The sequence below is a fragment of the Xyrauchen texanus genome, chromosome 41 (assembly GCF_025860055.1).
Source record: "Xyrauchen texanus isolate HMW12.3.18 chromosome 41, RBS_HiC_50CHRs, whole genome shotgun sequence".
Taxonomy (NCBI): domain Eukaryota; kingdom Metazoa; phylum Chordata; class Actinopteri; order Cypriniformes; family Catostomidae; genus Xyrauchen; species Xyrauchen texanus.
This window is the reverse complement of record NC_068316.1, coordinates 5,997,985-6,017,120: the sequence shown is the minus strand read 5'-3', so window position 1 is coordinate 6,017,120 and position 19,136 is coordinate 5,997,985. Positions and strand designations below refer to the sequence as shown.

The window sequence follows — 19,136 nt, the reverse complement described above, 5'->3', positions numbered from 1 at the left end:
GCTGATTTTATAAATGCTTATTTTTTTGCTCTGTTACTCAAACACTGCTATGTTATGATATCGAAAAACTTTTACTACACTCAAGAAAATATTTTAGCCTATTTTCAAGATGTATCCATTTCAACTGAATAAAAAATTTCCATCTAATTTAATTGCCTAATCTTTAACAACATAAAATGAACAAATCTTACAAAATGCAAGTTTTATTAATAAAATTTTCTTCAAGACTATTCAATTCAATTAGATGGAAATTTGTTATTCAATTGAAATGGATACATCTTACAAATAGGCAAAAAATATTTTTTGAGTGTATAACGCACATTTACACACACACATTCCAATGTACCGCTTCTGCGGTAGCTCGTCTGATAGAGTGTTGGACATTGGACTTGGAGGAATGAGGCTCGAGGCCAGACAAGGACACTCAATATGAAAGTGAAAATTAAGCGAAAGTGCCATAGAAGCAACATATGTTGTGGTTGCTTCAAAAAATTTGCTTTTCATAGCATATTTCATTTTACATCTCTATCGATTAGGTTTAGGTGTTGGTTTAGGGTATGGTTGTCGGTTTCGTTCACTTCTCATTTGCTTTTTAAAACACTATTGGTTAGGTTTAGTTAACTGTGGCAGGGCGGAGGGCGGGGCTGGGTTGTGATTATACACACCCCGTCCCTTATCAGGCTAATTAAGCCTCCGGGAGTGATAAAGGCCGATGGCAGATGGTGGTGCGACGAGAGAGAGAGTGTTTACGGACATGTCCGTCATGTGTGTGTTGTTGTCTTTTGTTTAAGTTTATAATTAAAATATAATTTACATTGCCAAGCCGGTTCTCGCCTCCTCCTTTCCATTGAACTACGTTACATAAAAATGTTTAGGTTTGGGAGGTAAATTTTATTCATTAAAACCCCAGTCTAATATTCACCTGAAGCACCTTGTCTGATTACATCATCATTTCGCTTGCTTGTGGTGCCCCTGCTGGATATTTCACTAGGAAATTTCCAACATAGATACTTAACAGTATTTCATGTCCTTTTATTGTTATATTTGCCAAGTGGGTGTGTAATAAGCATGATCATGTCCAGTCAGCCCATCATCATCAATAAATAAGTGCCTTCAGGGTGATACAAGACCTATTTGTGACCTTGTTGGGGTTTATTTTTCAATAATGACTGGCTACTGTACATTATTACATACATATTTTGCAGTCACATCTTGCATCTACAAACTGCTGACTTCGCTTAAGTTTCTAAAGGATTTCACAATAACTTCTCGACTTAATGGCTGACTTTATCCATTTGAAATTTAAGCAGATTGGGTTTTAACATGGGGATTGTGACATGGTCTCAAAAATGTACGATTTCAAAACCAGCCTCTTTAATGTGAAATTCACTAACTCACTTCAAAGCAGGTCTCTTCTTATCACATCTCCTTCTATTTTCTCATCACAACTTTGTCCCAGAGTGGCCATAGGCCTCTACAGCAGACAATAGACGTTAGATGCTGTCTCCATTCAAGCGAGACTGGATCACTGCCTCATCTAATATGATTGGCTACAGCTTTCCTGGCAATGGACAAGTTCACAAAATCTTCAGATCGCTCTATTGTGAGACCATAATCCAAACACTCTCTTCAAATTGAGCAGAGATTTCACTGATTGAAACAAATGACTAATTCCACACTCCACTGGACACAAATCATCCAGAAAAATATAAAGATAGAGACAAGTCGTAGCTGAATGCGTTGGTCAAAAAATTGACTTGAATTGATAAAAATGGGCATTTGAAGTAATTGTTCACGCAAAAATGAAAATTCTGACATCATTTACTCACCCACATGTCACTCACGCACATGTCAGTTTCTTTCTTCAATGGAATTGGTCACTCATTTCCATGCAATTTCTAGCGACTGAAGTTTAAATCTTCAAAGAGGACGCAAAAGCATCATAGAAAGATCATAAAAGTGGTCTGTATGACTCATGCGTTATATTTTGTGCAAGTCTTCCCTAGAAATACAAAAGCTTTGCGTTAGGAACAGACTAAAATGTAAGCAATTTTCTTAATGAATCGTTTGATCCAATTCCCAAAACCAATCTGAACGATTCGAGGCTATCTTCTGGATTCAGAAAATGTTTAAAATATCGCAGAAGTGATACAAACCACTTTTATGATACTTTTATAATACTTTTATATCACTTTTACATTCTTTTTGAAGCTTCAGAGCTCAATTCCTCTTCATTGAAAGTGGAAAAGAACGGCCAGGGTATTCTTGAAAATTTCTGAATTTTAATTACTTAAATTTATGGGCTAAGCCCTGCATGTCATTTATGTCTTTGCCAGTTTTAGAAATACACAAGCTTGGTACATGATTTCAAGGTAAGAATCAATTAAATACTGCTGACTTTTTAAATTAATATCATCCCAATGTTTGAGCATTAGACACAGTAACGGAGAGTATCACCATTATGTCTTAGCAAGAAATCCATTAATATAACCATCATGAGTTTTTGAGTGAATAGGGACACTCAAAGAGTACAGCAAGGCGTTCTGCGAGCAGGATGGATGAATTGACGGAGGGAGATTACAGCAGGCAGTGTGAGCTGCAGGAGAGGTGGGCTCATGGAGTGTTAATGCCAATGAATATAAGGACGTGGATTTAACAATGTCTATGAGGCAGCATTTATGGTCAAATTGTGACAAACATGTTTAGAGGAAAACATTGTGCATCCAGCAAAAATTATTTTCTTGATCTTTATATATATATATATATATATAAGTCTCATTGTCTTATTTTTTTAAACTTTTTTGAGAAAAAATATTGTGAACCAAGTTATTTTTCTTACAACAATGGAAAATAGTTTTTTCAAGCATTCACCTCATTTAGATTTATGACTGAAGGAATGCTCCACATTCTATACAATAACGTTGAGCTCAATCAACAGCATGTGTCATAATGTTGATTACCATTTTGTAAAGGTAATGATTTTTTTGTTTAGTTTTTGAAGCAATAATAGCATTTATAGTAAGGCAATTACTACCAAAAAGCACCATGGTATTACCATATTTTTTGGACATGTTACAATTGAAATAAAACCATATCCATGGTCAATCCACCTTTTTCCTGACTTCTCCATGGGCGGTGCCACATTGACAGATGATTAAAAATACTGTCTGTCATTTTGAAAGATAACAAAGATGAAAAACATTAAAAGCCTTTGTTTTATTAATCATCTTTACAATGTTGATATCTCATGTCACGCTGTGAGTGCATGTGAATGAGGGAGAAACCATGTTGTTCTCGGCAGATTGCGTGAGAAGGCGGCACTTTTTAATGCAGAAATAATGCAAAGGTACATGCATCAAATCTGAAAATTTTTAAATGGAACCCATTATGACCATGTCCTCTTTTCACGAACCTTAAACAGCAACCAGTCGGGATTTCTAGATTCCCTAAATGTCCGCAATTTGGCTGTTTTCATATTGAACTGCTCAACAAAAAACTTTATTAAATCTATCGCATCATATACGTGAATTCTCTCTCTCTCTGCGTGCTATATATCTCTTTCACTCACACACACATACAGGGAGCGTGCAGAGAGCGCTTGAGCCCAGTCATTTTACCATGTAAATGTATTTGATTGTGTACTTATCTATTTAGGGATTGCCATCGAAACGAAGTCCACACGTGGTCTTTAGTGACAAAGGGATTTACATTAAGTAAATACAGACTGTTCACTCGTTTTTGACTGTTGTTAGTGATATTTCAGTGCTTGGTAATGGGAATAAGCTGCGAAGTGGAAGTTTGTAGCATCCGCATTGGAAGAACATGCTAAGCATAATGGGTAATTTCGCCGCCTGTGGAAAAATTGGATTGCACCATGCTAAAAAGAAGGGAAGAGAAAATAGCTCTCCTTCACTTTTTTCAAGCTGGATGTGGTTGGAGTCTTGTAAAGCTCAATAAATAAAATAAGACTTTCAGCAACAAACAGTAAACATACTTGAGGCTACCACAGCAAACCATCTACAAGCTATTCCCCTGACATTCAGATAAACACTCATCACTAACAGTACTGGCCAAATGTAACTGAGGGCACATCCTGTATAAAGTGTTTGGGCAAACAATAATTCTACCCTTAGCTGGGTTAGGGATTTGAACAAATCCCTACATCCAAAGAATTTTCAGCACGTATTTCATCTCGCACTGTTTGTGCTAGAGACATGTACAGTGTATGATAACTCCAACTGTGCGACTTGTTGAGAAGAGTTGTGCTATTACTGTGCTTTTCTAATCCAATCAGATTCACTGTTTTTGCCTGGTAGATTATAACACAACCTAAAAAAAAACAAAAAAACAACAACTTCCCTTATAGACTTTAAATGATTTTGAAGGAAGGACCCGAGTGATGAATTTCATAGTGACTTGGAGATCTTTTGATTGGGCCAGTAAACAACCACCTAACAACCACCAAGAACACCTTAACAATGCCCTAACAATCACCCACAACATCCTATAAACAATCAGAATGCCTAAGCCACCACATAGCAACACTTAGCAACCATTTACATTTTCTTAAGAAACACAGATAAATTATTTCTCATTATTATTAATAAATGTGAGGGATTTTTTTTACATTGATATTTGTCACATTGCTTTTTATAAAAAAAATAAATATATATATATATATTTTTTTATATAAAGCAATGTATAAATATCAATGAAAATATATATAATATATATATATATATTTATATATAAATTGTTTTGTAAAACTATAATTTTTTCCTAAAAATAAGGTTATCTGCGGCAATATAAATGTGATATATTTGTAAAATGTTTTTAAAATATGTGAGAAGTTCTATTTATGTCATACATTTAAATAAAAAAAAAAAAATGGTTTAATGACTTAAAAATGTCAAGTGGTATAACCTTCGAGTAAATGGTATTAAAATACTTTAACTGCACCCTGAATCCACGTGAGTGTACATAACTTATTATAAAGTTAAATTAACAATTTCATGCATATTTTTCAAATAAAAAATATTTATGTGTTGCACTCCCTGTCAGCGGTGGATTGTGCTTTAGTGCGGGCTCTTAAAGGCACCTCCGCTTAAATCTCCCCCCAGGGAGTGTATGAAAGGGGAAGAGGCAGAGGCTTGTTCCCCTGTAGACCGCGTTCTGTGCATGTCAGTGATCTCTAGGACAATATAAAAATTACTTTGAACTAAAAATTGAAAACAGGTGTTTTGAAGTAATTTCTTAGTTTGAATTGCATTTTTAATGTATATTTGAATAGCTTAATGGATCTGGACAAAAAATGGCCTTCACAGCACTGGCACAAAAGCAACTGAGCCACGAAAATGCATAATAATGATTTTACCACACTTAAGCTCTTTTCTATGCCCTCTCTCGGCTTGCTGCTTATTTTATTTATTCACAAACCAATCAAGAACACTGTAATAAAACTGGGAGAATGATTGCATAAAACGGTCAAATATGTGGGGATTCATTCACTGTCAGTATCAAAGAAACATTAGGCAACGTCTGATTGTGTACAGCTAAGCACCACTTTCTAAAATGCACTGCAAACATATTTTAAGTCAAGCTGACCTAGCATTACCTTTAATGGTGGTGGCATTCATTTTGCAGCCAGAAACAGTGGCCTTTGACTCTCATGACTCGTTTATAATGCAGCCCTCACACGTTAGAATGATCACTCCAATAAGATTCCCTACAAAGTGTCAGTCCTGTTTCCGAAAAACATAATAAAATGTATTAATGTAGTGACTTCACTTCTGGCAAATCATCCTCAAGTAAAACTATGACTATCATAAGGTGTTATGATGGAGACAAGTGGCATCGCCTTTGAGGAAACGTTTCTTTCGTCAGTGTTGAAGCAATAACATTTGTCCTTTATAGTTATAAGCCACTTCAATCCGTTGAAGTCCCTGAAGCACAACAGCAGATGCCTTGTGAAAAATAAAAATGTGAGGCAAATCTCTTCTCAAAGACGGCTGCATTAAGCAGCAGGTCAAGATGAATATTGATCACAAAGTTGAAGAACAAAGGGACTAAGCTCAAAGACAGAACCTGATTAGACATTAGTAACCACCATCATTCTCAAATGGTAAAAAGCAACTGCGTGTATTATTCAAGTTTAAAAGACAAAGTTTGTAATTGCGACAAGACGCCATTAGCGGTACAACAACAATAAATAAACCAAAAGAATCAAAATGTTCCCATAAAGTTCTTTCGATACTCTAGACTCAATTTGTTTATGAACACAAGCTAAATGTGTTCTTTTTGAACATGATGATTGTACCATCCACATACATAAGGATTGAATTAGTCAAAGCAGTTTCCTGGTGAAATGACCACTAGAGATGCTAAAACAATGACTTATTCTCTTTTCACAAATCACGTGTAAAACGGCAGATTTTTAGTTCATAAACACTTATATTTCACCGTGTATCGCACGCAATGACATCAAAACGCTTTAACTATAGCACATGAAACATTTTAACGTTTGCATTACATAACCATCTACATTTACAAACTTGTTTGAATGTGATTAAATTGAGCGGTAGAGCATTGCCCTTGTGGTGAACCGTGGTACGAGTCCTGAAGAGCATGCGAGTCGTCACGTGAGCTGAAAGTGTCATAGAAAAACCACAAAATATCACGGTTATTTTAACAATTGAGTTTTTCATGTCACAGTTGCTTTTTATGGCACAATCGGTTAGGTTTAGGTTTCAGGTTTAAAGGGGCCCTATTATGCAAAATTCACTTTTACATGGTGTTTGAACATAAATGTGTGTTGGCAGTGTGTGTGTGTACACAGCCACCCTATAATAATACAAATCTGCCCAGTCCTTTTTTTTTTATCCCCATTAATCATAAGCACTGTCTCAGAACAAGCCGTTCGCTGTGCGTCACTTTGTAAATGCCCCGCCCACGACTCTTGACGGACACTGCCGCACCTGTACACCAATTAATAAGTGAACATTACGCAACATGATCAACATGTTTGTTTGTGTATGTTGTTTCATTATAGCTCATAGCGAACATTGTAACGGTATTTGTGTGTTACTCATCCATCGTTGAAAAACAGCTGGAAAATCTCTACAACAAACAATTACAATTATCAAATAACCATTCGGAAATTTCCTGGTTCATTCTCAAAGTTGTTACTTCTGACGGAGTCTCTCCCTCATCAGTGTCTAACTCCGGTTCAAACATATAGGGCTGAACATCACTATTTTTGCTGTCAGTCATATTGCTTATGATGTCTAGTAGTTATCCGAAGCACAGATGTCAAAACTCCACCCTATTCTGGATACGGGGCGGGGAGCACCAGCTCATTTGCATTTAAAGACACACACACAAAAACAGCTTGTTTTTATTCCCACCCCAAAATTTGCTTTTCAACATGGTATAATAAATTATCTGTTTGGTATTTTGAGCTGAAATTTCACAGACACATTCTGGGGGCACCAAAGATTTAAATCACATCTTATGAAAAGGGGCATAATAGGTCTCCTTTAATGTAGGGAGGTAGATTTTATTGATCTAAAACTTGATATCTTATTGATACTATGGATGTAACTAAAGATTATTTTGATAATCGACTAATCTAACGATTATTAGAACGATTATTCGACAATTCAGGCGATTGTTGCAACGATTACTCATTAGCTCTTAACCAACTATTCAGCTTGTGCCTCGACTTTAAAGGTTGTATTAAACGTGCTTAATAACAAAAAAAAGGACAAAATAATCCTTTAAAAAATACCTCTAAATGAAATTCACTGAATTACAAGGGGAAAAATATTTTTATTAAGTGTAATTCAGTAAAACTAATTCACTGCCAAAAAAATATATATATATATATATATATATATATATATATATATATATATATATATATATGTAATCAAGAGTTTTGTTTTGTTTTCCATTTAAAAGTATAATTTACTTGAGAAGCAACATATAAGATATTTATAAGATATTTAGACATGATTTCAGATAATGTATTTTGCATATACGTGTATTTTTTTAGATGTTCATACTTCAGCCAGTGCAGTTAAAAAAAAAATAAAAAAAAATAAATAAATAAATATTCAAAATATATTCCCTGAAAGCAAGTCTAAATATCTATAAAAAAGTCTATATATGTTTCTTCTCTGGTAGATGTTTCTTATTTTAACTTTAATAAAGGATTTATTAAAGATATAACGCCAGGTGTGCTACCTTTTTAGATGCTCTGATTGCCAAGTTTTGCTTAATCTGAATGCTGGATCCGGCTCTGCTTTTTTCATGATGACACGATGACATACTTTGCAATCTACATAGCCTTTTAGTATGTTTGGAAAGTTTGGCGTGCATCTGGGTTGTGAGCAGTTTTATTCCTCTCCTTAATCAGGCGCGAGCTGCAGTGCTGATCTCGCGCGTCATCATTAAAGTTTCATTTGATCTCATGTTACGTTTATTGTCAATGCTGTCGATGACATCAACTAAACATTTCAACCCTAACTTATACCATAACCTTAAAACCTGTTTGGGAGAAAATGTAACTCGCTTTTAGTGCCACTCACTGGACGTGTCGTCACAGTCACTTTATTTTCATGAGATAAGTCTTACATTTTATTGTATGGCAACCACATAGCCACACAATAACAACCACTCAGTAAACCTTAGCAACCACATAGCAAAGCCTTGGCAACCACCTTCCTAGCATCGTGGTGGCGAGTTTTGCAATCCCCACATAAAGGAATATTCCAGGTTTGAGTTAAGATCAATCAACAGCATTTGTGGCATAATATTAATTACCACAAAAATGTATTTGGCTTGCCCCTCCTTTTCTTTAAAAAAAGTTACAGTGAGGCACTCCCGAGAATCCATAAATGTTACAATACTCACTATTTCAAAAGTATAGCCACAAGACGTAAACAAAATGTGTTAACTTGATTTAAGTGTGCTAAAATCACTTACTAACAATTTACGGCCATTTTTACAACATTGTTGCCGTAACAATATAATGTCAACAAAACCTTAAACCCTGTAAAACTGTAAAAATGAGGATTTAAACAACTTTAAAAATAATACATTTTAACAGAATAATTAACGTTAGTGCTTTTATAAAATTATACATTTGGCCCCATTCACTTCCATTGTAAATGCCCCACTATAACTTTTTTATTTATTTTTTTATATTTTTGTGGTAAATCAACATTATGCCACAAATGCTGTTGACTGAACTTAACTTTTATTGAACCCGGAATATTCCTTTAAGACCTACGTTTTCTTCAGGAAATGTAAAAATCCAATTTTCTGATACAGTCTCTTTCAATGCATTGTATCAAATCTGAAAGAGAAATATGAAAAATGTGAAATCATCATGTCAAACTGAACTTGGGCATTTACTGTAAATGATCATAATTACAATTAATTTAAGAGTGCTTATGAATAATTAAGTTGCTTTGCTACTTTGCCTCTTTTCCGACATTGACTGGAATGCAGCATTGTACAAACGGAAAGACAGTGTTCAAAGACTTCCATTATGTGACTTTTAAGACTATCCTCTTTGTATTTTACTGACATCGTATGAACAGGGCAATTAGATAATGTGTTCTTGCGTAGTGCAAAGTGCCTTCTTTTTAATGTGAAAGAAAATGATGGAAATATGGAGCATTACATCAGACAAGAGTGTGTGTTAAACCACACCTAACCACACTTGAACAGTTAGACAACACTTTAAAAAGATACTGAGGCTCATTTGCATTTTGGATCCACAAGTAAACATATCTTGATTTTGAGACCTTGGTTCAGGGCAAATATAAAAACAGTCACTGTAACATTTTGTCCCAAATTTTTGAGCCCAGATTAAGTCTAGTGCTTATAAAACTGTTATAATAGCGACCATGACTTAGACAAGTATAATGTGTTCCTGGATTAACATCTTTTGTTGGTTCTGGAACAAGGTTCCTGTCAAACATTGTGATGTAAGCAATTTCTTTGGACAAATACACATACACATGCATATTTCCTGACAGATATCCCTGAAATAGGCATCCTGAGACATTACACCTGTCCTATGGTTGTAAAGAGAGAGAGAAAAAAAGAGGAACTTAACCAAACTTAAGTCTTCCACAGTTCAAGGTGACAAAACATGTGTGCTAACAACAATAATTATACAGGTCTGGAACAACATGAGGGTGAACAAATTTAATTTTTTAGGTGAACTATCCCTTTAAATACAGGCCATTTAAGTGTTACAATCATTATCACAGCTGCAAAACACAGCAGAAAGATTTTACTCTTGACTTACAACATTCAGGACTCTCTGTTAGTGTAATTGATTTATGTTCGTACAATACCTTCCGTTTCCACATACGGACTGAAACAATGTTTCAGTGGACTAAACAAAATTGTTTCATGAGCGTTTGGTTTTCATCTCTTGCATCTTAATTGTCCAATCAAGGTATGCACAGGAATACATAATCATCTGTGCATATACAACGAGAATACAAAATGTGATAATCTGTTTCAGCTCAGATATGAGTGCATGCACATCAGCATTGTTGTTTGTGACCAATCATAATCTGTCAGCTATTACAGGTACTTTTACAAAATAGTTTAAACACACCCGCATGCACAAGTGATGGCCTTCGAGTCATCTCAACTACCTAGTGTGTGTGTTTGTCATTGCACATAACAATAGCAATTACCCACAAATGATTTGCTGTGGCAATGCAATGCCTTGTTGCCAGGCAACACTCGTGTTAATGAAGAAAGCGGTTTCTCTAAGTAAAAAAGTATAGGGGCAGTTATTCAACAAACAGAAGGAGGGCTTTAATATGAGCCGGATGATGTTCAAGTTATTAACAACATGTATGTAAGGTAAGAAGGGGTTGTCCTTTTGAATGCTAAAGACCAGGATAAGGATCCAGCCATTGAGGGTTTCAAGCAGGGGCGTGGCCATCGTTTTAAAAGTGAGGGGGATGTTTAGCACAAACATATTGTAACATTATTTTAATTATTTATGTTCAGAATCAACTTAATAACTTAATATAATCAGGATAATTCAAATCATATTAAATGATGGTTTTCTTTTTCATAAAAAAAACAACAACAAAAAAAAGTTCATTTAGGTGTTTCCACATAAAGCACATTTTTACCTGACACAAGCTACAATTTTTTTTAAACTGGATAAACTTTGCTACTTTAGGTAACAATACAAAAAGATAGTTTTGGTGTTTAGATCATGTAGAAATAGTTCCTTCCACGTTTTACCATGATCTGTCCTGTGACAGACTAGTTTGGCACAACTAACCAAAGATTCAGTGTTTCTTGTGCGCATAATTAAGCTTCTTCCGCTATCCATGAACTATAATACCATAATAATATCATAGATCCTTATCAAAAACATCCAACAGATGCCAAATGACAACTTGCATTGCTTGATGTTACAGTAAAAACATGAGTGGAGAATATTTTGCCATGTTGAGTGACCAATGACCGGTGGCTGATATCCAGCTCGGGTGATTGACATGGCCACAATGGAAACAACGCTACATGACGAGCACATGCAGTACCTGGTTGAGCAGCTATTGTCTCTTATGCGATTGACCAGAGAATTTAAACGTTTGGATTTGCACATATACACATTTGCTGTATGAAACACAATGTAAACAAATTTGTACCATAAAAAAGTGCGGGGGACGAAGTTTGGTTTTATTGAAAGTGTGGGGGGCACATCCCCTACATCCCCCTCATATTCTACACCCTTGGTTTCAAAAGCGATGGCAAATGTTAATAAAGTGCTTGGATTTTATCTAAGTATATGCTTAATTCTCATTAAGCACTAAATTCTTCCTAAAATATGCAACTACATAATATACAGGTATAGGGAGACTGGAGGCAGTTACTGTATAACACATCTTTCTTCATAACTCACAGGCTACAAAAAAAACCTACCTTTCATCTTTTGGTATAAGAAACATTTATATGTGCCTAAAGTAAGTGTAGCATTAATAAACTTAAAATAAAAAAGGTAATAATATTGAATTTAATACAAGAAAACAAATTGTTACGTTTAGCCACCTTACGGTAATAGTTACAGTTGGGGGAATTTTAACACACAAAAAAAGGTAATATATATATATATATAACCCTAAATCAATAATAAAAATTTTAAAACTGAAATCATATTTTGCATAAAGATAATTAAGCCCCATTTAGGACCATTAAGATATTTTGTATTGTGACATTATTTTCAGGACACTCAAGCACATCTTATCCCCCAATTATAATTTGCATAATGTGTTTCAGTTTTACAATTCTTTTGGTTTTTCATGGTGATTTTCAATACTGCAACACAGTCATTTTTGGACTGCATAACAGTACAAAAAAAAAAAGATTTATTTGAATCTTTCAAAAAATGAAAGGCAGTAATGAAATAAGTTCTACTGTGATGTATAAATACTTTGCAATTTAAATAATACAGTATATACTTATTCACATTTTTGTATATAATTTTTTGCATTGCAGTCATGAAAATTGGGGGGTCAAATGTTCATAATGAAAATAAATTCACTTTGTAATGTCACAATTTATTTAAAAAAAAAAAACAAGCTTAATTTGCTATATGAAAAATATAATTTATTGTTTGTTTCTTTAGATTTTGAAGTAAAAAAAGGACCAGGATATTTTATTGAAAGGTTTTGTTAGAATCAGCCTTTATGATTCTAATAATACTTGTTAATGTTACAGAATAGTTTTCACATTTATACACCAAAAATATACATTTTTACACATTTCAATTTTATAACAAAATTCTAACTAACTGAATTGAGTAATGTTTATTAAAAATATATATATGTTTTATTCTTTTGATTTTGTTAAACATTAAACCATTCAATTTGATTGAATTTTGTTATGAAATTGAAATATGCAAATCTTAAAAATAGGCAAAAATATTTTTTGGTGTTTGCAACTAAATATTTTAGCAATCAGGAATAATATGTGATTAAAGTTAAAGATTTACAGTTTAAAAAAGTTAGCTTAAGCCAAAGTTAAAATATATTTAGTAAAACATATTGATCAGCTGATGAGTCAAACACTAAATATATGTCTTCAACTAAATTTCATATTTCAATAATCTATTATTATAGATTACACTTTTCAGTTCATCTTTACAATGTTTATGTCCTACCTAGTGTTAGAATTACACCCAACCTCACAGCCATGATGACATTTTATATGGAAGCTGACAACAACAGTGTTAAATAGATATAAGTTTAAACAGAAATGCAGCAAAACATCAGACAGCAGAAAAAAATACTGGACATCGAAAAAATTGTAGCTCAAATATATATATATATAAATTTTTTCTCAGGGACCCAGAGACCCTTACTGGGCATGTGCATGAGCATCATCTACAGTATAGCTTATTTATGATTTAAGAAATGTTTTGTGTTGCTACCCTACTGAACATTGATGTAGGCTGTCTATTGTCTGGAGGCTACATTGTTGTTACCTGATCAAAACACTTATTTTCATTACAGTCAATCAAAACCCACTTAGTTTCAAATTAGTTTAATGTTTGCACTCAGAGTTTATTGCACTCATAGACTAGTTAATGACCCCATTGTACCTCATATACTCATTTGGTCACTTGTTACTGGAATTAAGGCAAATGAATACAATGTAACAAAATGAGAAGGTGGATGTGTTGAACACACAAAATAATCACTATAGCTTCGTCTAAGTGCCTTTAATTTTAATACGCCACAGCGCAAATAAATGAAGACTAAACGTGTGCAAATGTGGAGGATTCCCCTGATGAAAATACTTTTCTACTAGTTTCCTGAAAATTCCCATCCTATTCATGCTTAATACTGTATCCCACCAGCAAAAATCCTATTATGATTATCTATTCTGATTATTAAAGCATGCATGAAGGCTCCTTGTATGAGGCGAGGACCTACATTAACCCCAATGTTAAACATCACCCTAACTTTGACTATAATGATAGCTAAGTAATTTGTTCTGTCCAAACCAAGATCAAAGAAGAAATTAGCTTCTGTCACACAATTTAATAGCTGGCATATAACTGGCATAACTAAAATGCAAAACCTACAAACAGAAATGGTACCCCACTGGTTCAAACCACCTGTACACCATTATGTACATCATTATACCAATTCATACACAGTATATTGCCCTCTCTCCTGCATAACTAATTTTCTCTAGAAATTGCCCATCTTTGAGGACTAGTCATTCACTCCCCCTCATATCATTTCAAACCTGTATGACTGTCTATGCTCAGTTCAGTCTCATTCACTTTCATTGTATGGAAAATGAAGCAATGTAAGTGAATGGTGACTGAGGCTAACATTCTGTCTAACATCTCCTTTTGTGTTATATAGAAGAAAGTAAGTCATATGGGTTTGGAACAACATGAAGTTGAGTAAATTATTACAGAATTTTCATTTTTAAATGAACTATCCCTTTAACATGATATGGGTTCGTAGTCATCCTGCCCTTTCTGTGTAATAATTAACTGTTGGAACGGTTGGCATTTTACTTTTGCTTTTATGTAATTATCTTATATCAGGAAGGTATTTATGCTTCTGTTCAGAGTAATGAGCAGGATAAAGATCCAGTTTAAATGCTTAACATGTATTAGTCCATACATGCCACATAAAAAAAAAAAAAACAGTTTTAATACAAAGACAGTTTTGATGAAATCCCTTAATTTGAATTTCAGAACATGCTCATTAAAAGCATTACTTTGTATATTCACTATTAATTTGAATCAATCTGCCATCCTTATTGGCTTTACAAGGAGTTGCGTTACAAAGAAAGACTTCTATATTAGAACTGCTTACTTGTCTCATTGAATATTAAATGGCAAAACTTGCCTCAAACAAGTTACGTGGCTACAGGACTGCATGTTCTCGTCTCAAAGTTACAATTCTAAAGCAAGAAAAGATTTAGTCAGCCATGGAAACATATTTTGTTTTAGTTATTTGTAAAATGCGGTAGAAAAATATACCACAATTGCAACTTACTGTGCTGAAGTTCAGAGGGAAGCATTCTTCCCCTCTAAAGGTGCACTGTAAGAGCATGTCGTTGATATCATGGCCTGTACGGTTGTAGAAATCTGTCATGTTGAACAGTTTGGGCTTGAAGTTGGCAAAATTAGCCTTCTCTTTCAGTAAAGCGAGAACTTCTGGCTCAGCCAAGTGCGGGTTTGTTATCTGATAGTTCTCGTTGAGCAGAGCCAGCAACTCCCCGACATGGTACAGATCGTTCTTGGAGATCTTAGTGAAACGGAACTCATTGAGGTTACAGAAGGTAATAGCTGGAAAGGTAAGGTTGGGTGCCGCCACCTCGTCCAGTTTGGTGACATGGGGAAAGTCAAAGTAGTAGTAAACTCGGTCCATGCACACAAACATCAGAAGACCCAAAGAGCCCATGAAGGACAGTGTCCAAAGAAACCGACGAAATGTCATGTGCCCATATGCGAAAATGTGACTCATGCCATGTAATGTAGAGCTGTTGGCAAAAATTTGCAAGCTGGATGGCCTGATGCTTTCGATACTGTCTTCTGAGTCTCCCTTCATGGCTGTATCCAGTTAAAACTAGTTTTAATGCTTGGACAAAAAGTAGAAATTTCCTCCCGTATAGTGTGTGAGGAGGCAAATCTAAAGGGGTTTAAAGAAGGAAGTCTTTGAAGAGACTTGACAACAAAGGTTCTTTACGATTTCTCAAGGAGCTTTCAGTTAGTGATGGCTTCATGTAGTCCTCACCCCCTCTAAAAAACAGTTGTCATTCCATGTAGAACCAAACAGAATGACAGCCCCCAAAAAAGACCCAAGGCGCATGAAAAGACCGAAAATCCGTCCAGTTTCAGAGGGACAACGAAAAGCACAAAGAGAGAAGGCAGATCAAAAGACAGTGATGAAAAAGAGCAAGTGTGGCAATGGGTTCGTAATAGAAAGATCTTGCATGAAGAGAACAGATGTGCCTCAGCAGTTGATTGGAGCCTGCCTCCTCCAGTCAGAAGAGAATGGCTTTACATTGCAATGACAATGGCATGGAATGGATTCGTGAATGGGAAGATCACAAAAGCCGGGTGTCTGTTGCTTGTTGGCAGCTACGTCCCTCCGTGTGCCACTCCCCTGCTGAAAATCAAGGGTCATAGATCTCCTCCCAGCCCACCTCTGTGCTTGACAGCCGTGGGTTCGCCGCCTCACTGGGTTTCTCGTCTCTCTCCTAGATGCACAGCAAGCTGCGGAAGCACTCCTTAATGTCTGGAAAAACCAACGTGGTGGCAGTCTCTCCCGGACAGCAGATGTTGCTTCCTCTAGATGTGAGAATGAGGCTTTATGCACCTTTGCCACTGCTTTCCCTTTTTCTCTCTTTTGCAAGCTGGCTGTGCACCCCCCCCTCCCCCCCTCCCCTCTGCTGCTCTTTAGTAGTCAGGATCCATCCCACTGCTGAGCATCTGCCTAGCCACGTCGTTTGTGTGTGTATGTGTGTGAGACCGAGAGAAACATTGGGGGATGGTTGTAAAGGGGCTGGGGGTTCTCGACTCACAGGTTTTGAATGAGAGAATCACACAGCCTTAATATGCAATGCCGTATTTCAGCTACAGGTAGTTGCAGGGAAGCAAGCATGCATGGCATGCAATCATATCAGTCCATTTTGCAGGGAAGCACATCTTCAGCTCCAATTCTGAGGATTTAGAGCAAAAGCTCCATGTACAATTAAAGGAATATTCAAGGTTCAATGCAAGTTAAGCTCAATCCAAAGCATTTGTGGCATAATGTTGATTACCACAAAAATATTTTTGACTCGTCAATTTCCTTAAAAAAATTAAAATATCTAAAACCTAAATCACAGAGAGGAACTTACAATGGAAGAGAATGGGGCCAATTTTGAAGGGTTTAAAGGCAGAAATATGAAGCTATATAATACACATTTAATAATATAATTATTTGTAATTTATCTTTCTTATAATGGTTGTCGAACATGACTAATTCCATTATAAATTTCCTTACATAATAATGATGTAGAATGCGGACAGTTTAATTTAATTCCTAACATATATACTGTTCCTACATATAATGATGGAGATATGTGGGTACTTTAATCCATAACGTGTACATTTATATTAACTGAAATTCCTACAGCTATTCGGATGCACAAACAGTCAGCGATCATAAACACAGGAAGACTTCTTTGGGCTTATGCTTCTGCTATGTTATACCATGAAAATGTGTGTTTACACACTTTTAAAAGCAGCAAAAATGAATCAATTGCGAGAATCAAATTATCACTTACCAGAATGTTACATTTTTGACAAAATGTTGCCTTATGAGAACACATTTCTAAACTCTTGCTGTGATTGTCATGACAAATGCAAAGTTTATGATGGCTGCTCATTTAAGCTCCAATGCACAAAAAAATAAATTGCTGCAAACGATGAGTATGAACTGGATTCCACTGAAGCGTTCAGATTTACATTCCTTTACCAGCAATATTTTGCCATTTTTAAAGCATAAATCTCAGGGTGGGCTAATAGAAGAGTTCTTGTGCTCTGCCCATCGCTGATAAGCATGGGTCATACTCTCTACAACTAGTACAATATCCATCATGCGCACACTACAATGCCCATCATGCACACACATACTACAACTTCATTGAACATCTCTAGTAAGCCTCTCACTCTCTAAAACTACATTGCCCATCATGTCCCTCCTCGAAGTTTGCACACTTTTACTCCTGATTAATCACAATACGGGGATAGGAGAGGGGTACAAAAGCAAATCTTTACTTATTTTAAAAGATAACACAGATATTATGGTCTAAAATAAAAAATATTGCATTACTTTACTTGTTACTTGAAAAAGTAATCTGATTACATAACACTCGTTATTTTTATTGCATTACCCCCAACACTGTTTACAACCGAATGTATTTTAGCATTTATGGATTGGCCCTATTCACTTCCATAGTAAAAGCTTCACTGTAACTGCAATTTTATTTAAATTTTTTTAACAAATGAAGGATGTAAAAATATTTGTTTTCAGAAATCAACATTAAGTAAGAAAAGTAAGCAAGATGGCACCGCAGATGGCTGCTTCCATGTGGAGCTCTCTAGGTTTTTTGTTTCTTTTGTTTGTTTTTCATCACTCTTTCCCAATCAGTTTCACCAGGGAAGAACTATGCTATGTATTCGGCAGAGCATACAGTTGAAGTAAGATGTTTATATACACCCTTGCCAAATACATTTAAACTCAGTTTTTCACAATTCCTGACATTTAATCGTAGAAAACATTCCCTGTCTTAGGTCAGTTAGAATCACTACTTTAGTTTAAGAATGTGAAATGTCACTGGGGCCTGGGTAGCTCACCAAGTAAAGATGCTAACTACCACCCCTGGAGTCACAAGTTCGAATCAATGTGAAATGTTAGAAAAATAGTAGAGAGAATAATTTATTTCAGCTTTTATATCTTTCATTTCCAGTGGGTCAGAAGTTTACATAATATTTGTTAATATTTGTTAGCATTGCCTTTAAATTGTTTAATTTGGGTCAAATGTTATGGGTAGCCTTCCACAAGCTTCTCACAATAAGTTGTTGGATTTCGGCCCATTCCTGCTGCCAAATGCCTCACCCTTTTTCCTCCAAATATAACGATGGTCATTATGGCCAAACAGTTAAATTTGTTTCATTAGACCAGAGGACATTTCTCCAAAAAGTAAGATCTTTGTCCTCATGTGTAGTCTGGCTTTTTTATGGCGGTTTTGGAGCAGTGACTTCTTCCTTGCTGAGCAGCCTTTCAGGTTTTTTCGATATAGGATTCATTTTAATGTGGATATAGATACTTGTCTACCTGTTTCTTCCAGCATCTTAACAAGGTCCTGTGCTGTTGTTCTGGGATTGATTTGCACTTTTCGCACCAAACTACATTTATATCTAGGAGGCAGAATGTGTCTCCTTCCTGAGCGGTATGATGGCTGCGTGGTCCCATGGTGTTTATACTTGCATACTATTGTTTTTACAGATGAACATGGTACATTCCAGCATTTGTAAATTGCTCCCAAGGATGAACTAGACTTGTGGAGGTCCA

At 35.4% G+C, this 19,136-nt stretch overlaps 1 protein-coding gene across 1 annotated transcript in view; it reads right to left on the bottom strand.

Moving 5' to 3' along the window:
• Nucleotides 1-15,623, bottom strand: part of LOC127634454 (acid-sensing ion channel 1C-like) — a 103,698-nt gene extending 88,075 nt beyond the window's left edge. Inside the window, exon 1 of the mRNA XM_052114029.1 lies at nt 15,069-15,623. Within this exon, the coding sequence (XP_051969989.1) occupies nt 15,069-15,623 (555 nt within the window). The remainder of the gene's footprint in view (nt 1-15,068) is intronic.
• Between the last annotated feature and the right edge of the window lie 3,513 nt (nt 15,624-19,136).